Genomic DNA, 26,308 nt, shown 5'->3' with positions numbered 1-26,308 from the left:
GTACAGTCATGCGCCTCCTCGGCTTGATGACCTCCTGTATTGCCATAGTGTCCTATGCCTGGTTGCACATGCGTCCATTGCAGGAGTGCTTAGCGCACCAGTGGTCCCAGGCGGATGATCATTGGGATGATCTAGTGTTGTTCAGCATCCACACTTATTGCTCTCTGCAATTGGGGCACAACAACAACCTGTTGCAGGGTCTTCCTTTTCTCAACCCAGTTCCGCAGAGGACCATTGCAATGGGATTTGACTGTGCAAGACCAGTGGGAACTCGCACACCAGGGTCTCCCCACCAACTACCTGAAACTACTAGCTGTTTGCCTTGTGTTGAAAGCTTTCCTTCCCCACCTGATTGTCAAAGTGGTCCTTATCAAAAGAGACAACATGGAAGACATATAATATCTTCAAAAGCAAGGGGGCACCAGATCTCCCCAGCTCTCTAACCTCGCCCAAACAATTAGACTATGGGCTCTCCGACACAGTATACATCTGTTAGTGGAGTACCTTCTGGGAGTGGACAGCAACTTTGCTGACCTCAGCAAGACACAGCAACAAGTCCTTCTCCAGTGCCTCCAGCTTCCAGATATATACCTCTTCACCACAGCAGAAAATGCCAAATGCTCAGGCTTTGCCTCCTGGTTCCCACAACGACAGTCCAGAGGCAACACATTGTGGATGAGTTGGTCAGGGATATTGGCCTATGCTTTTCCTCCTCTCCCACTACTCTGTTTGTAGTTCAGAGGCTTCTGCAGACATCTCTCACCCTCATCCTGGTGGCTTCCAACCGGGCACTCCAACCATAGTTCCCTACCCACCTCGAACTCTCAGTGGTTCTGCATGAGAGACTCCCCAATAGGCCAGACTTTTTTGCGTAGAATCATGGGTAAATCAGGCGCCCAGACCTCAGATCTCTCAATCTTCTCATCTGTCTCTTGAAGTCCTAGAATTTGGGTTTGTTAATCTTCCACCCAAATGCACGTGCATTCTTAAAGAAGCGCAAAGGCCTACTACTCATGTCTGTTATGCTGCCAAGCAGAAGAGATTCATCCACTGCTGTCATTCAAAGTACATTGACCCCTTAGCAGCCAAATAGCAACATTTTGTCTGCTACCTGCTACATTTGCGAACTTTTGGTTTAGCTTTCACATCCATATGATTAAACCTAGTTGCAATAGCCTCCTACCTTCAGAACTGTCAACACATTTTCCTCTTCAAAATTCCAGTTATTAAATCTTTTATGGAGGGTCTCAAGAGTCATTCCTCCGTGGGCCCACCTGCCCTGATATGGAACCTCAATATTGTATAGACAGACTCATTGGCTCTCGGTTTGAACCTCTCTACTCCTATTCACTCCAGTTTTTCTCTTGGAGGGAAGCTTTTTGGTCACCATCACTTCACTCAGGCATGTTAGTGAGTTCAGGCACTAGCCTTGTAAGAATGTTTCTTCCAGATACAGAGGTAAAGGGTTGTCCTCCGCACCAACCCCAGATTTCTCCCGAAGGTGGTCTCACAGCTACAACTCAATTAGTCCATTGAAATTCTGGTTTGTTTGTTTTGACCTCAACCTGACTTAGTTGCAGAACAGGCTCTCTACACTTTAGATGTTAAACGAGCCCTAATGTACCAAAATAACAGAAATAAACCTTTTAGAAAGGCACAACAGCTTTTTGTTGCTTTCACCAAACCCCTCTAAGATAACTTACTTATGCCTACTACCCCTCCTGGTGGGTCAACCATGATTCTCCAGGCAATCATCCTTTGAAGCCTCAGAGCCAGGTGTTTCTTGGCCTTCCTCTTTGTTTTTCCTTGAGGGTTCCAGGTCCGGGCTTGCCCGTGGTGCTTGCTAATTGTGTTTGGCTTGCGGATTTGTAGTGTTTTCCTCAGACAGGTGTTGCTGAAGGTCTAGACTTAGCTAGCGTTGGTCACTATTGTCCTCCAAGTTTCTGTTCCAATCAGAAGGACCAATTTTACATTAGGTTGAAATAGTCTGATCTTGATTTGCAGCGTTGGGTCCTTGGGGCACCAGATCTTCTTTAGCTGAATGAAGGCAGCCCTTGCTTGGCCGATTTTTGTCTTGACATCGGCACTCATGATCATCGCTTTCTGACTAGGTGATAGGCACTTCACTTGTTTTTCAGAGACACAAAGACACTTGGTGTTCTTCCGATTCTGGTGCATTTTATTTTCCTTTCCTGGCTGGCATAGAGGAGCACTGTATTCTTGAAAGGTGCATTTTGAAATATATTATCATTTGTCTGAACACATATGTTCTGTATTCATTGCAGCCTTAAATAGTCTGCACTACCTGTTGCCTGTTGCATGTATGTACTCATTTGAAAAACTTAAGTCATTGAATATAAACCGAGAAGAAGAGTATTATTTGGATCATTTATTCAAGAGAAAAATTGCTGTTGTTTTTATTGACTGTTTTATAGTGCTGCAGGTTCGCATTGTAAACTTGGATTTGATTGTACCCCATCTTTGGGTAACAACACATGACACCCCATGAGTAGCACAGTGTCGGACGCTGTCAGTAGCATTTGATGTACTCAATGGGGATATTAAAAATTTGTGATATACTAACTCGAAATTTATAAGGAATGTGCGATTTAGTTTAACTACTGCTACCTCTCTGTACTATTGTTAACATCCCGGTGATTTAATGGCTTGGATGAAGTACAGTAGTTCTGCCTTTCCACGTAATTCAGATTATCTCTCGCTCCTTGCAAAGCTTGGAAGTTACCAAATCCAGTGCAGCATAAGAGGTTCACATTCTAAGGACTCTCCAAGGCAAATCCATCCGCACCCCTATACACAAACACCAATGGTCGATGGCGACTAACTTTTCCATCATGACACTAGCAATACTTAATCATGTGTAAGATGTCACCATGCACTACCTCAACTTCGACAGCCCTGCATAGCTCAATAAATAATTACTTGTTACTACTTCATTGTGTGTGGAGTTGCAGCATACCACAGATAAGCCTCCACTTGGAATGAAGTTATTTTGATGTTCTTAGAGACCTGGCTGTCAAATGATGATCTGTAGTATGAGGCCACCCCTGCTATAAACTTGTGATTAACCCATTTGCGTCTGCCGTCACGCGAGCTACCTCCCTGGTGCTGCGCACGTCCAAAGGCCGACGCGGCCGCACCCGTTTCTTCGAACGTTCAGCACTGGCGCTGAACGTTCGAAGCAGCAAACGGGTTAATGGCAAACGTCTTGAAAGAGATGCAGGAACAGCGTCAGTGTACACATCCACAATAGTAGGTCTTTCTGCGCATCTAGATCCTGCAGTTACCTCTGAGTTAATTGTAGCAAGACAAAAACTTATTATACAACTGTTGTTTAGGCTTTCACTGGCACACATCTTCCCCACTCTTGATGCAAGTTTGGACGTTTAGTCTCCAGTTGCACTGTGACAGAACTTGCTTGTTTTGGCTAAATATTTCAGTATTTGCTATGAAGACACCTTACACACAGATGCTTCTTGGCTTCTTTGTCATCTTAACAATTTGGGTATATGTTATTGTGCATTGGACCCCATTCCAGACCGGTGCATATTTTAAATCGTATCCTTTTGTACAGGAGCTTATATTAACACCTGTGCCTTTACCTGGCAATACTGTCCAGCCAAGGGGCTAATCTGATCACCTTCACGGCAGCTACACCCATGCTGAAGCAGGCTTTGAAAAATTACTCACCTGTTAGTTGTGAAAGCCATTTTGTTTACTCAAAAAACTATTTCAATAGGATGAAAATAAAATCCGAACACTTTACTTGGTGATCAGCAAATGATAAATGTTTTCTGAAACCCACTTTTCACAGATTCTTACTACACTATATAGTTTTATCAGTAAAGCTGCAAGGTAGTGGGAAGGTTTTTGGCCACTAAATGACAGTGCACTACCACATCATGCTTTACAAATATATTTATGAAAAGTGAGTGTTTAAACATGAACTGACAAATACTCCTGCCCCGATGGCAATGCTATTTGTAAACTGAGAGGCAAGTCCGGGATCATGTGTACCTTATATGTGGGCTAGATCCATATTACACATGTAGCAATCATTTAGTCTATTTAGTCAAACAACAGTTTTGTTTTGTCCAGCAAAAATGCTGAACTTACATATTTGAAGATGCACTAAAAAAAAGAAATGTGAGACTGAATAAAAGGGTGACTCTGTAAAATTAAATATTTGCCAGTGATCACACAATTTGGGACCACTTTACAGGTCAAGTACATTGCAGTTAGGTCGAGTAGATTATTCAAGTTACTTGACCTGCAGGTCTAGTTAAATTTTTATGATTTTTAGAGGCATACTACATGCCGCAGCACGTTTCATCCAGGGCCTGAAGAAATATGATCACATGACCCCCATTCTTAAGGAACTCCACTGGCTTCTCTTGATGGCCCGCACCATTTTCTAAACTAGCGGCATCACTTACAAACCCATCACAACAGCACCCCTTCCCCATTATCCTGCAGACAAGCTCACCGTCTCTGATAGTTCTTAGCACAGGCGCAGCCAGGACACCATCAGATTGAAGACTAAGAAATGTAAAAAAGAAACCACAAGACAGCAGGTGCTTTCCATCTATTCACCCAGGATCTGAAAGAAAATCCCTGTATCCACCAGGACCACCCTAATACTGCTCCAATTTAGAATAGAGTTGAAGACTCACCTCTTCAAAGGACACTACGTCACATTCCATTAACTTTCCAGAACTCCGCTTCCTCTACAAGTTGACTTTACGCGGGTCTTTGACATGTACAGCACTCTCCCGTCTTTTGGCTAGGTTTGCGCTATAGAAATACCATATACATACATTCATACATTTCTATGCATACAGGTGAGTGACTGTCTCTCAGCTCTCACAAATCTTATGTGGAATCCTAATTGTTCACTGGCTGCTACCTTAATACCTTTTCCCCGCACCTACTTCTAGAAGTAGCCGAAGTGGAATTCAAGAAGTTTTACAAAAACTCTTGCATTTGAGCTGAAGAGAGTATGGCTGAATATGAAAGTTCAGAGCTCAGATTCAGTATGAACATACTGGATAAAAGAAAGGTACCAATGTTTGATGTCCTTTAGGTAAAATAAGAGCCCTGGGTGGTAAAATGATAATTCTTCGTTCATCTCTTCTGGGTGCGTTGTCGGCTGTGATTTAAACATGGATTTGAACGCTGCTTATGTGAGGAGGCTGCTCAAAGAAGAAAATATGTCAAAATATTTAAGATAGTATTCACGAAATGTGAAGTAATATAATTCTCCCGTTTTATGCTTTCCAAAGTATTTTGAACAGTTTCACTCATGTCATGTCGAAGTAGAAAGCAGGACCACTGTTGGCGCTGGTGCTAAGTTAGACAGCTGTGAGGTAAAATAGTGTTCGAGGCATATGGGCTGCAGATGGTACATTTATGAATAGATCGCCATCTGGTGTTGGGCTCGGATGATTGCACTTTGTTTTTCTTCTGGAGAAGTCTTTGTCGTCATAGGTGACTCCTCCTCTCGGTGTTAGTGCGCATGGGCATCGGCTCCATCCTTAGATTGTTTTTTTCCGCCATCGGGTTCGGATGAGGATCGAAGCGCTCCGGACCGACTTCAACAAAGAAGGTTATAACCGGCGCGTATTCCTTTCCAAATCGACGGTATCGTTATCGAACACGACTTCACTCCATACCGACGCGGTTCGAAGGACGACGACTACGAGAAACTCGACGTAGTCCAGCCCGGGGTCCATGGAAAGGACTCCATTCAAAAAATGTCCAACGTGTGGTGCTAAGTTCCCACACAAGGACCTACACGAGGTGTGCAACCTCTGCTTGTCCCCTGAACACGAATCCAGGGACTGTGAGGCCTGTGCAGCGTTCTCGTCAAAATCGACGATTAGAAACCGTCGAGCCCGAAGACACGAGGTATCGAGAATGCAGTCACAAGCAATCCCGGAGCTGTTCGAGGACCAGCACCCAGAAGAGGAAGAAGAAGAGGCCGACGAGGCGGGGTCAGAAGCGGACGAGTCCGACGTCGAGGAAATCGACGTCCAACAAACCGTGAGTGACGACGTCCCTTTACCGAAAAACAGACCCCGCACGGTGTCGACCCCGCCCTCGAGCCCGGTCAGACAACCGAAAAAAGTTTCCAACGCCCCGCCTTCGAGCCCGGCAACGAAACAGAAACCGAAACACTCGGTCCCACATCATAGTGGTTCCGGTTCCGATAAACCGACCACATTGACACCGAAGCACCATGTCAAGGAAAGCTCGAAGTCGAAGCAGTCCATGTCGACACCGAAGCACGCTTCGGCGCCGAAAACACCCCCGACACCGGGGACATCTTCGATACCGAAGAAGTCGGATCCGAACAAAACTTCGGCACCGAAAATACAAATGGACAGTTCAAAGAAAAAACACCTTTCGGAACCGAAAACTGCGGTACCGACACAGGAACACGGAACGGATCCTAAACAAAAGACTTTGTTTATTGACCCAAAGACTGGCAAGGTAGCCACAGAACTACCTAAAAAGAGGAAACATGAACATTTGGACGACAAGGCTCATCCAAAGAAGAGAACAATGGGGACGAATACAACTCCTCCCCATTCTCCCAAACCTCACACACCATCTTCACCTCTTCCTCACAATAGGCCAGATATCCCTCCCACACGTCCATCTACACCTACAACAGATGGAGAGAGTGACACAGGGGAGGGGGGACACCCTGGGGATGATGAGGACACAATCCCAGAGGAGGCAGACCCATGGGAGGAGTATAATGTGGGATCAGGTAATGATACCGACCTTGAGTCATATCCCTCAAAACCTTCACCTCCTGATGACAATACTGGGTTTGCACAACTCATTGCTAGAGCAGCAACATTTCATAAGGTAGACCTACATACAGAACCTCTAGTACAGGACTTCTTATTAGAAACACTACCTACTGCACAAAGAACATCAGGAACACTACCAATGCTAAAGGGCCTTCTCAGTCATACATCAGAGATATTCAAAGACCCAGTGAGGGCTAGGGTATTGAACCCAAGAATTGATAAAAAATATAGGGCAGCTCCAAAAGACCCAATATACATTAAGGGACAAATTCCTCTAGACTCACTAGTGGTCACAAACGCTCGCAAGAGAGCAAACTCTTTATCTACAGGAGAAGCTCCACCTCCTGACAAAGAGTCCAAACTAATAGATGCCTCTGGCAAGAGAGTAGCATCTCAAGCGGCAAACAGTTGGCGCATAGCTAATACGCAAGCACTACTTGCAAGGTATGACAGAGCGCATTATGATGAGTTAGAAACACTCATCAAACATCTCCCTAAAGAACATCAAAAGAAAGCAGATCAACTTATACAAGAAGGGAAGTTAATTACTAACACTTCAATAAAGTGCGCCCTAGACGCGGCAGAAACTGCGGCAAGGTCGACAAACACAAGCATCATGTTAAGGAGACATGCATGGCTCAGAGTATCAGGGTTCAAACAAGAGGTACAAACATCGTTACTGAACCAACCTTTTGATGGGAAAACACTTTTCGGCACAGGGACAGATGAGGCCCTAGAAAAGATGAAAAAGGATACAGAAACGGCTAAATCAATGGGAGCATTGCAACAGCCGACACAAAGAGGTTCCTTTCGTAGATCCACCTATAGAGGAGGATCCAAAAATACAGGCACAAACCAACAGCAAACCTCTTTTACACCTACATCACCCAGAGGTAATTCTAGAGGTGGATACAGGGGTAACAACAACAAGGGTAGAGGTCGCGGAAACAACAACAACCGCAACTCTCCAACCCCAAAACAGTGACTTCATAGAGCTTCCCCCAGACCATATAACACCGGTAGGGGGACGACTATCACAGTTCCTACCTGTCTGGGAAAACATCACATCAGACAAGTGGGTAAGACAAATTATCCAACATGGTTATTGCCTAGAACTCACAGCTACCCCACCAAACATCCCCCCAAACAGCGTCCAATGAAACAAGATCACCTGACACTATTAAAACAGGAAGTAATATCACTGCTAGAAAAGCATGCCATAGAGAAGGTTCCACAGCACCAACAGGGAACAGGAGTATACTCCCTATACTTCCTAATCCCCAAAAAGGACGGGTCTCTAAGGCCAATACTGGACCTAAGACCTCTCAACGCATACATAAATTCGGAACATTTCCACATGGTCACGCTCCAACAAGTACTTCCTTTACTGAAGAAAGGGGACTTTCTTTCTACACTGGATCTAAAAGACGCTTACTTTCATATCCCTATTCACAAAGCCCACAGGAAATACCTCAGGTTTGTGGTAGAAGGACAACATTATCAGTTCAAAGTCCTTCAATTTGGTGTCACGACGGCACCAAGGGTGTTCACAAAATGCCTGGCAGTGGTAGCAGCTCACCTAAGAAGACAACAAATTCATGTCTTCCCATACTTGGACGACTGGCTAATAAAAGCCAGGTCGCAAGAGGAGTGTCTGCAACACACACAAAAGACAATTCAGCTACTACACCAGCTAGGGTTCACGGTGAACTACACAAAGTCACACCTACAACCAAACAAGGTTCAACAATATCTGGGGGCTACTATAGACACAGAAAAAGCCAAAGTGTACCCCAACCCAGTCAGGGTCCAAGCAATGCTTACAATCATTCAGAGATTTCAGCCACAACACTCACTAACAGCAAGAGTGTTCATGCAGCTATTAGGCATGATGTCATCCTGCATACTGCTAATACCATATGCAAAACTACAAATGCGTCCGCTACAAGAATGCTTAGCGACACAGTGGAATCAGGCTCAAGGGCAGATTACGGATCTGGTGTTGGTAGACGACCGCACACACCGCTCTCTGAAGTGGTGGAACAGAACAAACATTACCAAGGGGCGGTCGTTCCTAGAGCCAATTCCACAGGTGACAATAACAGCAGACGCATCGCTCACCGGATGGGGAGCACATATGGACAAGTACACAGTACAAGGAAGGTGGAGTGTGCAGGAAAGAACACTACACATCAACTACCTAGAACTACTGGCAGTGTTTCTAGCATTGAAAGCCTTTCAAATACATGTTATCCACAAAGCAGTCCTGATCAGAACAGACAACATGACAGCAATGTATTATATTCAAAAACAGGGGGGGACGCACTCTCTCCAATTATCCAGACTAGCGCAGGAAATTTGGAGATGGGCCATTCCTCAAAACATCTATCTGTTAGCCGAACACCTACCAGGAGTTCAAAACCAGATAGCAGACATCTTAAGCAGACAGTCGGAACAAATACACGAATGGGAACTGCACCAACAAATACTGCAGCCATTCTTCCAAAGATGGGGACAACCAGAGATAGACCTATTTGCCACTCATCAGAACGCAAAATGCCAAAGCTTCGCGTCCAGGTACCCACATCACCTGTCGCAGGGCAATGCGTTATGGATAAATTGGTCCAACAAATTTGCATACGCTTTTCCCCCTCTCCCACTAATCCCATTAGTGGTCAGGAAACTGCAACAACATTCAATGACCATGATACTAGTAGCACCCACGTGGGCAAGACAGCCGTGGTTCACCACGCTCTTGCAACTCTCACAAGTGCCACATCAGAAGCTACGAATTCTACCCATGCACCTTACACAGAACCATGGAGAAATAATGCACCCAGATCCAACTCAGTTGAACTTAGCGATCTGGCTCCTGAAATCCTAGAATTTGGGTACTTAGATCTCCCCCCAAATTGCATGGAAATAATTAAACAAGCGAGACGTCCAACCACCAGAGCATGCTATGCAGCTAAGTGGAAGAGGTTTGCTATACACTGTACTAATAACAATATCAACCCTCTAGACGTATCAACAAGGGAGATTATTTGCTACTTATTACACTTACAGCAATGTAATCTAGCGTACACATCTATCAGAGTACATCTAGCAGCTATAGCAGCATACCTGCAAAACAGGCAGCGCACATCACTGTTCAGAGTACCAGCGATAAAAGCATTCATGGAAGGTCTTAAAAGAGTCATTCCACCAAGATTACCACCTTCCCCAGTCTGGAATCTCAACGTAGTACTCACCAGACTAATGGGGCCACCCTTCGAACCTATGCATAGGTGCGAAATACAATTCCTTACATGGAAGGTGGCATTCCTTATAGCTATTACCTCACTCAGAAGAGTAAGCGAATTACAGGCATTAACAATACAAGAACCATTCCTACAGTTACACCAGAATAAAGTGGTTCTTAGAACAAACCCAAAGTTCTTGCCTAAGGTAATTTCAGCATTCCACATCAATCAGCCAGTGGAATTACCAGTCTTCTTTCCAAAGCCACAGACGGTGGCAGAAAGGGCTCTACATACACTAGATGTTAAAAGAGCCATTTTGTACTACATAGAAAGAACACAAGACTTCAGGAAAACTAAACAACTATTTGTAGCATTTTCCCCAACACATAAGGGCAATCCTATCTCTAAAGCAGGCATCGCAAGATGGATTGTAAGATGTATACAAATATGTTACATTAAAGCAAAGAGAACATTAACTGTTCCTCCTAGAGCTCATTCCACAAGAAAACTAGGAGCATCTATGGCATTCTTAGGGAACATTCCCCTAGATGACATATGTAGAGCAGCAACTTGGTCTACACCACATACATTCACAAAGCACTACTGTGTTGATGTACAGGCTGCACAACAAGCCAGAGTGGGCCAAGCTGTATTAAAAACTCTATTTCAGACAGTTGCGACAGACACTGGTGACCACCGCTAGGGAGGTAACTGCTGTACAATCTATTCATAAATGTACCATCTGCAGCCCATATGCCTCGAACGGAATATGCTACTTACCAGTATGCATCTGTTCTTGGCATAGAGGGCTGCAGAGTGGTACATGCCCTCCCTGCCTCCCCGGAAACCTGTGTCTGTCCCAACATTATCTTATTTAGATACATTTACATGGGCATATCTTTATGTACTATACTACACTACTCCATCTAACCCTACTATGGCAAAACAATCTAAGGATGGAGCCGATGCCCATGCGCACTAACACCGAGAGGAGGAGTCACCTATGACGACAAAGACTTCTCCAGAAGAAAAACAAAGTGCAATCATCCGAGCCCAACACCAGATGGCGATCTATTCATAAATGTACCACTCTGCAGCCCTCTATGCCAAGAACAGATGCATACTGGTAAGTAGCATATTCCATATAGGAATAGGCTGTTAATGCACTACACGCCAGAGTACTTAGTCCCTACAGGGCTGTAAGAACCTAGCTCAATGAAGTTCTCTCTGACATGCACGATAAAAATGCACCTTAGATTAAAGTGAGTGGCAATGTAATTTTATCACATCATCTTCTTTTTGCAGGTAGCTTACTAGACTTCCTTAAGGAAGGAGACGGAAAGTACCTAAAGCTCCCTCAGCTGGTTGACATGGCTGCACAGGTACGTCAATATAATATGGGGATATGTGACAGTAATATCCGTTTGCAGACTACATAGCAAGATAGATAAAAGGACTGATATATTTATTCTTAGATTGAGCTTTAACTTGTTCGATCAATATAGGATTGTATCTCTCCCTGTGAGTCTGTTAGCTCAGCCAGTTTAGTTCTATTGTGTGCGTCTGATGTACACTTTCCCATACAATTACCATTACTCAACAGCTATATTACTTGATGAAGTCCAGTATGTCTTCTTTTGGTAGTATATGGTTGACATGAACCTTATGTTTCCAGGTGAAAGGAGATCACAGACTGTCTTTTTTACTAGTATCCTATCAAGCTTTTATATCTGGTCACGATTTTAGTTAATCTCGTTGGCAAACCTTAAACATTCTTTTCTAAGCAATGCAGTTAATGTCATGATATTTTAAAAAAAGTTGCAAAGATGTTGTTGTGGTACAATCTTTTACAAAAGTTCCCCTCCATCTTTAGCAGTAAAACAATATCTTTTTACTGGTGGAGAAGCTTCATTTCCCAAACTCCCGTTGTCCTTGTACAGTGCACTATGCATTCCATATGAATGCCAGAATCTACGTCATGATGTATTGCACCGCTTTAAATCTTCCATTAATATCTGTATTCTTGGCTTTTTCAGCGGGTTTACCCCAAACGTTTTGCTTTTTGGCCTCCTGTTTTTTACCTTGTTTTTGCTGGTTGTAGAACTCTGGCCACTTTACCACTGCTAATATGCGCATAGGCTCTCCATGTAAATTGTACATGATTGGTTTTCCGTGATTGGGATACTTGATTTGCTAGTAAATTGTATGCCCAAGGCCTGTAAATCAAATGCTACTTGAGGGCCTGCAGCACTGGTAGTGTCACCCACACTAGTAGCCTTTCAAACGTGTCTCAGACCTGCTACTGCAGTGTCTGAGCGCAGATTTTACTGCCATGTCGATCTGGCAAGTGCACCCACTTGGCAAATACAAGGAGATGATGGGCTTAGCACTGAAACCTTTGAGGCATTCACCCCTAGTCACAGATCTGGGTTGAATCCATCATCATTCTTTATCTCCCTTCGCCTCCCCATTACAGACCCTGCTATATGCAAATAAGTCTTGACCCTGTGCCTGATGGGAACAGTCCAGCCCGAACTGCCAAGTCAGGTCTTCCCTGGAACGGTTTCGGGGTAACACCCCTCGTCAGTCAGGCTAGCTTGAATCCAGTGGCAAAGTCTGTTTTTGCTTTATTCTTATTTTGATCATTGTATGTTGGATTTTTATCGTTTTGGTCTTGTTTTATACACTGCCTCTGGAATAAGCCTGACTTCTTGTGCCAGGGGGGTGAGCAGGGGTTATTTTAGACGACTAGAGTGGTGGATTCTGCCTGGCTTAGGCGCAAACCCTAGACAACCAGGAAACCCATTTCTAACAATATACATATGATTGTATAGCTTTTACGTTGTACGCGCTGTGTCTCCTTTCTGTTGTTGGGATCCTTTTCACTTCCATTCAAGGTGTTTTCTTCTATACCATTGCTATATCCTAAAAGCTGAAACTGAGACAAAGGGCTGGGTTCACAATTGTTTTTTGTTCACCTATATTTATGTTAGGGGAGCAGAAATGCTATTGCAATTTCCAAATTCTAATCCCCGCATTGTGATCTTTGGAATCTTTGGATTATAAAGTGCACTTATAATGTCTTGAAAGCTATCTGCCAGCATGATGGATGTTTTACCAGCAAAGCTGTAGGGGTTGTGGTGGCAAAGTAAGTGTGTCAAGAGAGCAGCCATGCAAAATGAATGGAGCAACCACAAACTTTTAGGTTTGTGAAGTCACAAACCATTTGCATGTCCACTTCCACCATGGAAACACTTGCACATTTACTCCAAGAAAGAACTAAGTGTTTCATGGGTGAGAATGGCAAACACTTATCACTTTTCATGAGAGGTAGCAGAATGAGTTTCTCCACTGAAAATATTTTCTGTCGGGAGCAAACTAATAAAGTTTAAATATGCAAATGCACATTTCTGGTATACTGTGTCAGGGTGTTAAGAATTTGTCAAAGTGTAGTGGAGGAGGATTACCTGCTACACACAGCATGTAGCTCACTTAGTTTTGTTGGGCATGATTAACCTCTAGGACATTCTAGTGACAGCCTGGAGTGATCAGTGAGTATGGGTTTTGGAGCTGAGCAGGGTTGTGTTAAAAATCAGACTCGCCTTTAACTCAGCGTGTGATATGGTCACGAACAGGCTGCATGTTTACTGTTAAACATCTGCCTGGAAAATATGTGATGTTTTAGAACTGTCAAAGCTTAATTGTAGTTTTTGGAGCATAATAAATGGCATAACTGGAAAGATTGTCTACTATTCGATTAGGGTTAGTGCTTTTGCGGCCAGGGGTCAAGAGATGCATTTAAAAGGCTGTCCTAGTGAGCTGGCCATACAGATCATGGGTAGTTTGGGTTTTATGCTTCTTGTGGTTGGCAGAAAGGTGAAGCGTTATCTAATTTCCGGTGAAGACATGACTAACAGGGTTGTGTTTTTTAATAATTGTGATTCAGACACTGATAAACCACATTTCATTTAGGTACCCAAAGAGTGTTTAAAATGGCAGATGCCCCTATTACATCCTTTGAAGTAATTTTTTAAAATATATAAACATATGTGCACTTTGAAGTTTTTTTTATGTATATTTTTTATTTGATCATATATATATTATTCACCACTTCGCTAAGTTTTTCCAAATTACTCTGGTCAAAGCTTTTTCCTGTTTTGCATAGATTGCTGACGGAATGGCGTACATTGAAAGAATGAACTACATCCACAGAGACCTCCGGGCGGCTAACATCCTGGTGGGAGACAACCTTGTTTGCAAAATAGCAGATTTTGGCTTGGCAAGGTTAATAGAGGACAATGAATACACAGCACGGCAAGGTAAATACAACTGTGTCTGGTTAATAACTACTGGTGGGGCTCAAACCTACCCTACATCTCAGCCCCGCAAGTAGTGTAATATGTGCTGTCTCTTTGATGTTTGTCTTTTCTGGCACTCTAAGTGTGGTGATACCTACAGATCGCACGTGGCTGGCACTCGAGTCACAAACACATCAAAGAGTGTGCGTGTGTTGTAGCTCACGTAGAAGTGTTTTGTGTAATAGCCTCGAAGATTGGAATTGTCCTGCGTGTTTTCGTACAATTATATATTCTGTGCTGAAAAATTGTACTGCCCGATTCATTTGTGCCCACACTGTTGCCTGGAAAACACACCACCATACATTTGCTGAGTCCCTTTAGAGTTTACCAGGGTTGAAGGGTGGCATGTGCACTTGGAAGAGAACATCCTTTTACTTTTATTCAGTGACTTATTCAATGTTTAAAGGGCATGCTTTCTGTTGATGTCTGGAAGGACGTGGCCTGGAAGGTTTATGCCAGTAGCAAAGTCCAGAGGAGAAATGAGCGTTGCAGCACTATACTGTCAAAATCCAGTTTTTCAAAAAAGAATTTTATTGAAGAATATAGGTGTCATTTTACAATAAATGCAAATAAGCAACAGGCATTAAGCAACAAATATTGCATTACAATTGTATTCCAGCATAAGTACTTGAATAAAAACAAGGAACAATAGTATATATGCTAAGTTAACAAGGAGGATATGATAAACGGATTATAAAAGAAAAAGAAGGAAGTTAGAGGAACTATGGAAGTTTGAGTACTTCTTGTTGAGAGGGCAACGATGAGGAGTGTTTTTTAGCACAAGTATCGAAGAATGTCGTGACTGGTGTCCATAACTGAAGTCATTTGAAAGTGATGGGTGAAGGTAAATTGGAAAAGGTATCCAGTCTGTGGTTATGGCATACATCGTACCACCAGGCCCTATATGAGATTTTCGTAAAATCTTTCCAATTTCTTGTTATTTGTTAGAAAGCTAATAATAGATCGACTATTTTTAAATTAGCTGCATAATTATCCCATACTGAGGAAAGGGTACCTAAGAAAATGTGTGTCATAGAGAACGGGAAATGTGTGCCAAAAATGTAATTAATTTGAAGCCAGACCTGCTTCCAAAAATTATATACTTGTGTACATCAGAACACCAAATGAAATAAATCTGCATTTGGAGAAGTACAAGTCCAGCATGTATCTGGAGTATTGGGGAATATTTTATGTAAAAGTTGTGGAGATAACAAAAGTCTATTATAAACAAAAAACAATGTTTGCGTTAAACTAGCTGATCTAGAGGATTTACGTATTTTAGTCCATAAATTATTCCACAAATTAAGAGACCATTCTGTATTGAAATCTTGTTCCCACGTTCTTTCGGTACCTGTTTTCTGTCTCAGTGTGCTAGCAGATTGCAGGAAAAGGTATAATTTAGATGCCTTGGGTTGAGTGTGCAATAGATCGGAGAAATCCTTATGGATATGAGTAGTCGGTTTAGCAATAGTGTTATGTGATAATGGTGTATATATGTCAAGAATAACTTTACGAAGAATCTGAAATTTGGAGATAAAGGAGGCAGGTAGGGCATATAATTGTTTGAGCGAGGAAAAGGAAAGAAATTCTTTATCTAAGAACAACTGATAAACCCAAATTAAACCACGTCTCCAGGATTTCCAGTAAAAATGTCTGTTACATATTAATAACAGTTTATTATGTCATATGGGGGATTTTAAAAAGGATTCGGGAGTATCAGAAAGTATAGGAAATATAGGGCTCAGTAATTTTGAGGTGAGCTTGAGTAATAGAGTAGAAAGTGTTTGGGGTTTACGGGAAAAAGAAAGCTATTCTTGAAATGAAAAAGGAGAGAGGAATGAGAGTTCTACTAATGTCCAAAGAGGATAATCTTCGTCAGAGCCAAGCAGCCAATATGAGGCTTGTCGCAAAAGAAAAGCTTTGTGATAAGCAATGAAGTTCGGAATATTAACTCTGCCTTCAGCTTTAGGGCATGATAACTTTGAGATAGACATACGCAATCTTTTCTTGTTCCATAAAAAGGAAGATAACACTGAATTAATGGATTTAAATAATTTAGGAGATATGGAAACCGGAATGGTAGATATAGTATATAAAACTACAGGGGAAAGCATCATCTTGATAGTGTCCAGGCGACCCCACCAGGATAAATAAAGAGGGTGCAATTTATTGGTGAGTTCTGTGAGTTTATGAATGCAATTATTCAAGCACAGCTTGACTGTCTCTTTTTTTCTTGTCAGTGTAAAATTTAAGCCTAAATATTTAATATAGGACGACTTCCAAGTAAAATTGGTTGAAATAAAATCAGCTTTAAAGGTATACTTAGTTAAGGGCAATATTTCACATTTATCACTATTCAATTTATAACCTGAGATTGATGAGAAGGAGTGAACCTCGTCTAAAAAGTCTGGGATCGACTCAGCGGGGTTCAAAATAAAAAGCAAAATATCATCAGCATACGCTGCTGTTTTGACATTGGTTGTAGGGGTTTGAAAACCTTGTATATGCACATTTTGACGGATTCTTGAAAGGAAGGGTTCAAGGGCCAAAGAGAAAAGGGGATAGAGGACAACCCAGACGCACTCCTCTACCAAGGTCAAAGAAGGAGGACATTAACCTGTTAGCACAAGCAGCAGCACGTGGATTCGAATATAATAGGGAAATTAAGGAAATGAAATTAGGGCCAAATCCAAACCATTTGAGGGTATAAAATAAATAACGCCATTCTACTCTATCAAATGCTTTTTCAGCATCTAGTGCTATAGCTGCAAGAGAATGTTTCAAATGCGTAGCCTTGGATAAAATGTTGAAAAAAGTCTGGTGTTATCTTGTATAACACGGCTTGTCACGAAGCCAGATTGTTCCTTACCTAATAGCTTGGGGAGATGGGTGTTTAAACGAAGGGCTAATGTTTTGGAAAAAATCTTATAATCAATATTAACAAGCGAAATGGGCCTAAAATTCTTGCAATACTTCGGGACTTTCCCTTCTTTAGGAATCAAACCTATTTGGCCATCTGAAATGGTACCTCCAGACTTTCCAAGAGATTGAAAGGACTCAATTAAAAGGTGTAGTTTAGGCAATAATAAATTGGAAAAATGAAAAAAAACTCCACAGTAAAACCATCCGGCCCAGGAACCTTATCTTTTTTCAAATGTTGAAGAGTGTTTAAGAGATCTTGTTGCGTTATCTGAGTTTCCAGTAGTGATAAATCAACAGTAGATTATTGGGGTTGCTGTATGAGTGAAAAAACTGTGAGAGTGAATGGTCTGTGGATTGTGTTTCAGGTCCTCCTAGATCTCCAGCTGTGGGCCAAACTGTTAAATCTAGCCAACACCCTAAGGAGGGTAAGAATACGGCATCAAAAAAAGTAGTATCTTCATCAAGACCTGCCCCCCCACTAAAGGCAACCTTTAAACGATTGCCGACAATAAATCTGCCTCCAGAAGCACAACCACATGTAGTAGCCCTAGCGGGTGCCCCACCCCTTAGTGAGGGGAAGAGAGAACAGGAGGTAGATCTACATAATAAGTGCATACAGTGGCTGAATTTAAATAGACCCTTACCTTCCAACATTTCAGGTCATATATTGGCAGTAAGGAGAGTAGACTGGATTGGAAGGGGACCTAAACAGTGGCAGGGGATGTTGTAACAATCAATTTTAGGGATTCCTCAGCCGTTGACCATATCTGTAGAACTCCCTTCCATAAAGAGTCCCAAATATTCCCTTTGCACTTGTCCTATTTCTACCCTACCCCAATTCATAAAACGTTTCCACAGTTAATTAGAAATCCCCTCTCCTACCCGAATGGGACTCACCACTGGCAACCATTTGGGGAGGGTTTTCATCCACACACCCCATTTTTCCCCGATACAACCCCATTGGAATAAGTTTAGCGTTCTCGAGGAGGTGGACTGACTGACTCAGCCATGCACACCCCCACGAAAACATAATGAGGGTATTCTAGACGAAGGTATTATAACACAGGAAAAGTCACCCTCATCTGACAGTTATGAGACCCTTTGGCCTCATGCCTCAAAGAGGGAGGAGGCAAGGGTTGAACAGAGCCTGGATCAGCTAGCACCTAGAGAACAGGGGGGGAGAAGGATAAAGTTAAGGCTACGGAAGGTAGCATAAAAATACTCTCGTGGAATGTCGCAGGCCTAAAGAACAAGCTACTTGCACCAGACTGGTCTTCCTTTATGTCCATTCATGATATCTGCTTGATGCAAGAGACCTGGTCCCTCGAGGCGAGTGACAGTCCCGGTTACGCTACCTTTGACATCCCCGCAGTCTCAGGTGGGAAAGGCCGCCCTTCGGGGGGCCTTGCCATATGGGTAGGCTTACACTTGGGCATGCAGGCGGTACAGGTGGATACAAACTCGCCTGATATCCAATGTGTTTTGCTAACATCTGTTGGCGGATCTACATTGTCTATTATTAATATCTACTCCAGGCCTACCGTGAACGGGAAAGAATCGAGTACTATCCAAGCACTCAACTATTTTCTCCAGACACTCGACCCCGCAACTTCGATTATTCTTGGTGGCGATCTGAACTGTCAGTTCGAGCCTTTGGGCGGTCCTGAGTTGTGTGAGGAGGATGAGGTTGACTCGCTCTGGCAAATTCCAGCCCCGAGAATCGCCCCGGTTAAGGCCTGGACCCCGTTAGTATTACAAATTAAGGCCTTGACCCTTGCAATGTCTTTGCGGGCATGCAATGGAAGGGGCAGCAACGAATGTTCCGGCCTGCCCACTTATAACAGGATAAATCGAACTTCCACCATTGACTACCTCATGTTGGAAGCCAAACACTGGGGAAAGTTTAAAGACTTCTGGGTTGTTGAAAGGCACGATAGTGACCACAATACGCTGGTCCTAACGCTTAAAGCGGGTGCATTTGGACTAACTAACACTGACTCTAATTCTACTCTGATAGTTCCCCCACATATTATATCCAACAATAGGAGAAGAGTCAAATGGCCTTCCTGCCTAGACTCTCCTACTCGTCTAGCAAAAATTTACCAGATAGCTGTTCCATTGATAAGCGATATGGGAAATTCTACCTCCCATGGGCAGACTATAGCGACCCATAGAAAGTTAGTTGAGAGTCTAGGGGATGTATTCTATCCTGTTAGTGGGTCTAAGTCGCGCCGGGGTAAAACACATCCCTGGCACAACCACGCATGTAAAGACTCAAAGAAAGACTTACTCAGGGCAATTAAATCTAAGGACATCCCTAAAATTAGAACAACTAGACTGCAGTATAAAAAGGTGCTCATCAAAGCAAAGAGTGAGTGGGAAGAATCCAGGTGGGAAGAGATGAGACAGGCACTACTCCTAAAAGATTCTAAGACCTTTTGGCTAATTGCCACTTCCTCAGTGTCAGGAGAGAGAGATACTGGGGTCTCGAATATTGCCCCTATAGTGTGGGAGGCACACTTTAAGTCACTCTACACAAGCCCTGAGTTGGAGGAGATGGGGTGTCAGCCCCAGGAGGGGCTGTCGGAGCTGGTCCCGGAGCCCCGGGTCTGTGCGCCATGGGTCCTCCGGCACGAGAGCCGACTGCCGGGGGTCCGGGGGTCTGGCTCCATGTGCCCGCATGGCCCGGGACCTCCCGCATGAGTGTCGATTGCTGGGGGCCCCGGGCACTGGGTCCTCTCCTCGTCATGGTCTGGCTCTGACCGGGCTTCCGATATCTCGGTTGCGCCAGGCCCCCTGCACGAGAGCCGACTGCCGGGGGCCTTGGGCTCCGGGATTTCGATCTCCTGTGCTGGCACGAGTGTCGACTGCTGGGGGCCCCGGGTGCTGGGATCTCCTCCTGTCGAGACTATGACCTCAGCCAGGTTCCCGAGCCTCCCGTGGCCCCAGACCCCCTGCACGAGTGCCGGGGGTCTTGGGCTCCGGACCTGGATCCTGTCTCGCAATAGCGAGAGGGGATGCCCCCACTGGGTCTCCCACTTTTAGTTTAGATTATATTACACTTAGGGAAGTTGAACTGGCAATTGAGAAACTGCTCCCAAACAAGGCCCCGGGTCTAGATAAGCTCCCTGGAGACCTCTTCCGCTCTCAGCCAAAAAATCTGGGCCCCATATTTGATGGTTCTGTTCAATGCTGTCTTACAGGGCTCCCCTGTACCGGAGACGTGGCTGGGAGCCGAGATCGTCCCAATTTTTAAAAAGGGCTGTCCGCTCGCCCCATCAAACTATAGACCAATTAGTCTACTCGATACTTCCCAGAAGCTGATGGGCCCAATCCTGCTGGAAAAACTACTGGGCTGGATGGAGGAAAACAAAATCTTGACCACCCTCCAAGCCGGTTTTAGATCTGGGGTCTCGACTTTGGACCAGATCTTCCGACTCCAGGTCCTATTCTGGAAAACTGCAAGAGTAGAGGGTGGCAGCCTCTACCTTGTTTTTGTGGACCTGCGGGCCGCATTCGATCTGGTCCCTAGGGAGAGACTCTGGTCGGTGTTGGAGGAACTTGGTCTACCTCCTCATTTACTAGATGCCCTAATCCGGCTTCACACGGGGAACTATGCCCAGGTGAGGTGTGGGAAAAACGGGGAACTATCCGATCGCTTCCCCGTCACTCGGGGAGTACGCCAGGGTTGCGTACTGGCACCTACTCTCTTCAGCCTATATGTTAACGGCCTGATTGATAGACTCAATTGTGTCAGGGATAACGATGCTCGACGCCTGGCCACTGGTAGGGTGCCCGCTTTGATGTTCGCGGACGACACCTTGTTGTTGTCGCGGACATCTACGGGCATCCAGCGTGTTTTGGACGGGTTTGTTTCCTTCTGTGCCTCACGGGGTTTGGAGATCAACTTGGAGAAAACCAAGTTTATGGTCTTCAACCCCCCGAGACACACCCGCCCAAACCCCACATTGAATGGAACTCCACTTGAGCGAGTTAGGACTTTTATATATCTGGGGGTGACTCTGACTGAATATTTTACATGGGACCAACAAGTCTCTAAATCCTCCTTGAGACTTGCACAGATTATGGGTGGCATAGGCAGATTCCATAGTGCCTCAACTTTTAAACCAGTTACCCCTGCCCTAGAGTTATACAAAACACAGGTCAGGTCTGCTGCTTTATATGCTGCTGAACTCTGGGGACACACTAATGTATGTAATCTAATGAAAGTCGAGCACTCTTTCATGCGACATTTGTTTGGTCTTCCACAAAGCACGCCCCTGCTACCATTACGCCTGGACCTGGGTCTGGAACCTATCATTGATCTGGTGGCAGCTCGACCTCTGCTCTATTGGAGAAGGCTCTGGTCTGTGCCGGAGCTTGAACCGTTTAGAGCAGAATTCAATACTATTTGGGGGCAGTTAAGGAACAAGAATATACCTTGGCTGGTACACGTTAAGACTCTCCTTTACCAAATTGGTCTTTCCCAACTTTGGGATACACCGGAGGTCAGTTGTTTGAGGAAGCAGAGGACTGTACTGGTGGCAGCTGTAAAATTCCATCACCTCAAACTGCTACACTGCTCTACTTCCCTGGGTAGATTGTCCACTGAGTTCCTCATAACAAAAGTTGAATACTGGACAGAGGCATTTTTGGACCTGGTGCAGCCGCCACTGGCAAGAAAACTATATATCCAATTGAGGCACGGCTCCTTATTGGTTGGGGCATTCGCATCCAGATGGACAAAAACGATGAAGGCTAATTGCCCTGCCTGTAATCACGTCAGGGAAGACATTACACATATCTTCTTTTTTTGCCCAGCATACAGCAAAATCCGGAAGTGTTGGATTACCCCATTATACAAAAACCTGGGTTTTAGACATTGTGTACACGCCTGTAGAGTCCTAACCTATGACACTGCCCCTCCCATTGTTTTTGCCGTTTCCCGGTTTTTATTCGGCATGTGGCGAAGAAGAACTGTATTTATCCATAAGGAATAATGGACTACTGTTTTTATGTTTTTCTATTCCTTTGATAACCAATGTTTAATTACTTTTTAATTCTGAAGTATTTGTTTTATCATCTTGCCTGTACATATTTTATTGCACTTTTATGGTCATCGACCGAAATAAAGTTATCAAAGTGAAGTTTCGGATTAATAATGTTTTTCATAAAAAATAAAGCAAACACATCTAAAATTTCCAATCCTTAAACTTTAAAATAGAATCATCATTAAAAATAGCATCAATATTCATTTTTTTCTGTTTCATTTTTAAATAATACGCTAAAAGTTTTCCTGCCCTACTCCTACCACCATAACATTTTGGGCTAGATTTGATTCCTTATTAAACTGTAACTTTGCTTTGATGAGGGAATTAAGAACATCTTTAGAGTTAGTAGTGTAAAAGGAATGCTACAGTCTCTTAATGTCTTGGAATAAAGAACGGGTACGATTGCAAGCAATAGTACGCTTCTTTGACACATAGGATATAATAAAATCCCTAGCGGAGGCTTTAAAAGCATCCCAAATAGTTGAAAAGGGCAGGGAGTCCGTGTCATGTAGAAGAAAGTAATAGTTTAAAAAGGTTTTAAATGAAGGGGAAAATTCTGGATCCAAAAGCAGGGTATTATTAAAACGCCATCTTCTGGGAGAAGTGGGTTTAGGTAAGATGTCCACAGCAATCAAAACCGGAGCATGGTCAGATAATAAAATAGGGCCAATTTCCGCATGTGTGAGTGCTTGTGAGATGTAATGCGATACAAAAAAATAATCAAGTCGTGATTGGGAGTGATGGACTGGGGAATAAAAAGTGTATTCCCACGTAGTAGGGTTACACAGTCTCCAGGCATCTAAAAGTTTATGTTGTGTGACCATGTGGGTAAAGGATTTATGCGTTTTATTAGGGATAAATGACACAATTAGAGCTTCGATCTATAAAAGGATCAAAGATCTGATTACAGTCTCCCGCCAAAATAAAATTGTCATCCATGTGAAGAGTGATCAGCTTGGCCACTGAGTGCCAGAAGGAGGCATCACCGCCAGTTGGAGCATAAACTATGAAAAAAGAGACTGGCACATCCTTAAGCAACAATGTAACATTAAGCCAACGGCCCTCTGTATCAGAATCTTGTGAGATGAACTTAAAATTAAGGGATCTACAACACAACATCATAACTTCATTACGTTTACCATCTCCACTGGAATAAAATAATTCTCCTACCCAACCATTTTTTAATTTTAATGACTCCTCTGCTGTAAGATGAGTCTCTTGCAGGAATACTATGTCAACACTTAGCCAGATGAGTCAGTACCCTCCGTCTTTTTATAGGAGAGTTGAGTCCTCTAACATTCCATGAGATTAACTTTAACGACATGCGAGATTAAGAAAAGTAATAGATATCAAAAACATACCAAGTCTACCAAAAAAGTGGAACTGTAAGAAAAAGCATAAGTAAAGTGAAATATGATGAAGAATAAGAATTGTGAAAAGACAACATCAGTTACAAATACGAGCCTAAAATATAGAATAACGTGATAAAAAAAGCAAGAAAAGAGAGAATATCAAAGACACCCAAAGAGAAAAGAAGTATAAAACGTACAAGAAAGAAAAGGAAGAGGATTGGGGAAAGAGGAAAAAGGGAAATGTAGGAGAGTAACATACCTACGTGGGGAGAAAACAAGTAGACAAGGAGAGGGGATGGAACCACGTGGGAAGGGCGACACATCCAAGATCTGCTCAACGAGGAACCAGGAAGACATCATAAAACAAGGATAGGAAATCTGTGAAGATGAAGGAAGAAAACAAACAAATTAGAATATCAAACCAAAACAGACAAGAATAATAACAATAACAGTAAGAAGGCGCAACCAGGAACCAATAACAATTGTAAAGAAACATAAACTGTGGCGGAGCAATCCAAAAATGGTAGTAATTAACAAAAATTCAGCATTTGAACAGTCAGAGATTGTATTGCAAAGAATGAAGAATCAAAAGAGAGTATCAATGAGTTCAACCACTACATGAAGAGGAGTTTCCAGATGAATCCATAACTGACGTTTTGCAGGAGTTGATTAAACTTTTCAGGTGCATTGGATCTTCATATGTAGTTGTTCTATTGTTGTATGTAACTTTGAATAAACAAGGGTGGAAAAGACCATACCTGGCTCCCAATGAACGAAGGTCAGCTCTCGTATCTAAAAACGCCTCGTGCCGTTTAGCAGTAGCTTTAGCATAGTCCTGGGCAAAAAATAAAGAAGAATCTGAACACGTAATTTTTGGAGAGGATTTAGCCGCTGCCAGAACTTTCAATAAATCGGTGTATTCTAAAAAATACAGGATGACTCCTCTTGGGCTTTGTGAGGAAGATGCAGGCGATGGTGGACGACCTAGTCAATGTGCTCGCTGGATATTCAGAGTTGTGTCCTCTGGCATATGAAGCAATTTTGGAATGAATGATTTGAAGAAAGTCAGTGGGTCAGAACCCTCCAGTCCTTCACCTAGCCCATAGATACGTAAATTATTCCGCCTATTGCGATTTTTCAAGTCTTCAACCTGCTTTTGGAGCGTAGAAACTTGAGAATGAAGATGAGAGACACTGACGCAAGATTCTTTTAAAGAAGTGACCATTTGCTCAACCGGAGAGACTCTTGTTTCAAGTTGTGACCAGTTGTCCGTCAAGACTTGGAGTTTAGTATTGGTCTCTTCCATAAAAGGGCAGAGGGCTCTAATTTTCTCCAGTAATAACTCCATGGAAACCATCGACGTTTGTTTAGGAGGTGAAGGGGGATCCTTCTTCAGTCGTTTGGTGTTAGACTTTCCTGAATTGATTTGAGAAGATTCCATCATTGTTTCTGGACTGTGCGAAGATGCCAAAGAATCTTCTAATTTAGAAAATTCCAAGAAAATTCTTGAGTTCTTTATAAAGATACGTTTTGGTTTGGAAAGTGGGGGATGTAGTGGCTTTGTTCTTCCCATAAAATCTTATAGCACACACTTTTCTAGGTGGTATGTAAGGAGAATGAATCACAGTGAATCACAGGAGAGTATAAATCACTCCAATAGTAGGGAGACGCTAAGGTCAGGAGACTCAGCGGAGTTAATGATGAGTGTTGTTGTAAGGTCAAGACACAGAGGTCTCTTTGTAATCCAGTATAGTAGCTAAAGATACATTAGGCACCACCTTACAACTTATATAATAAGGACCATTGACATTGTACAGTGAATATTTCTACAGATGAAAGCAGATCAAAAACTAAAACTAAAATGGCCGCCTTACATCATGTTTCATCAGCGTTGATGGGAAAAACATATAGCGCGATGTGGCATGAGAGCGCCAAAAATCAACTTGATAGGCGCCAAGTAAAGATATTCCAGGAGCCACACCATGAATTAATGGAGCATTTTAGGAATGAGAGGTACAGCATCATCAGGTGGAAAAATGAGGAAAATGCCAAGAAAGAGGTAGTTGTCCTAAAATGGCTGCCCTTCACATTGAGGTAAAAAACGTGATGAATGGGCAAAAGTCACACATTTGTAAACTGCACAATGGTTCTTTGATACTATTAAACCGTTGAAGGCATTGAAATAAAGCCCATACCAGAAGGTTTATGTGAGGCTTGCAAGTGCGCAATGAGTCGCGCGAGCGATACAAGATGGCGGCTGTAATAAAAATGGAACCGCGGAAAACTCACTGTGCCAAAAGTTCAGGTTTTCTGTCACTGCCAAGGTCCTCGAGTGGCGAGAAATGGTCCTGGTCCGTTCCGATACACGTTCACACCCTTCAGTGCAGATGAAGACAGCCTCCAGGAACGTGTCTCCTGGATCCGCCGCGGAGCCTCACTCAGATGCCGCCATGTCCCTCGGGCGCCATGCCAGGCCTCCCTATACTGTCAAAATGTATTTAGATCAGTACCTTCCTGGGCTGGCTTAATCAACTTCACCCCCCT

At 43.3% G+C, this 26,308-nt stretch overlaps 1 protein-coding gene across 2 annotated transcripts in view; it reads left to right on the top strand.

Annotated features, from left to right (window-relative positions):
* The window catches only part of YES1 (YES proto-oncogene 1, Src family tyrosine kinase), a 307,066-nt gene that overhangs the window by 243,171 nt on the left and 37,587 nt on the right, over positions 1–26,308 (top strand). For both annotated transcript variants that reach the window (XM_078687455.1, XM_078687456.1), the window contains exons 9-10: positions 11,387–11,463; positions 14,247–14,400. In XM_078687455.1, coding sequence (XP_078543581.1) covers positions 11,387–11,463; positions 14,247–14,400 — 231 coding nt within the window. The remainder of the gene's footprint in view (positions 1–11,386; positions 11,464–14,246; positions 14,401–26,308) is intronic.

The sequence above is a fragment of the Lissotriton helveticus genome, chromosome 4_1, assembly GCF_964261635.1.
Source record: "Lissotriton helveticus chromosome 4_1, aLisHel1.1, whole genome shotgun sequence".
Classification (NCBI taxonomy): Eukaryota; Metazoa; Chordata; class Amphibia; order Caudata; family Salamandridae; genus Lissotriton; species Lissotriton helveticus.
This window is presented reverse-complemented; position numbering and strand designations above follow the sequence as displayed.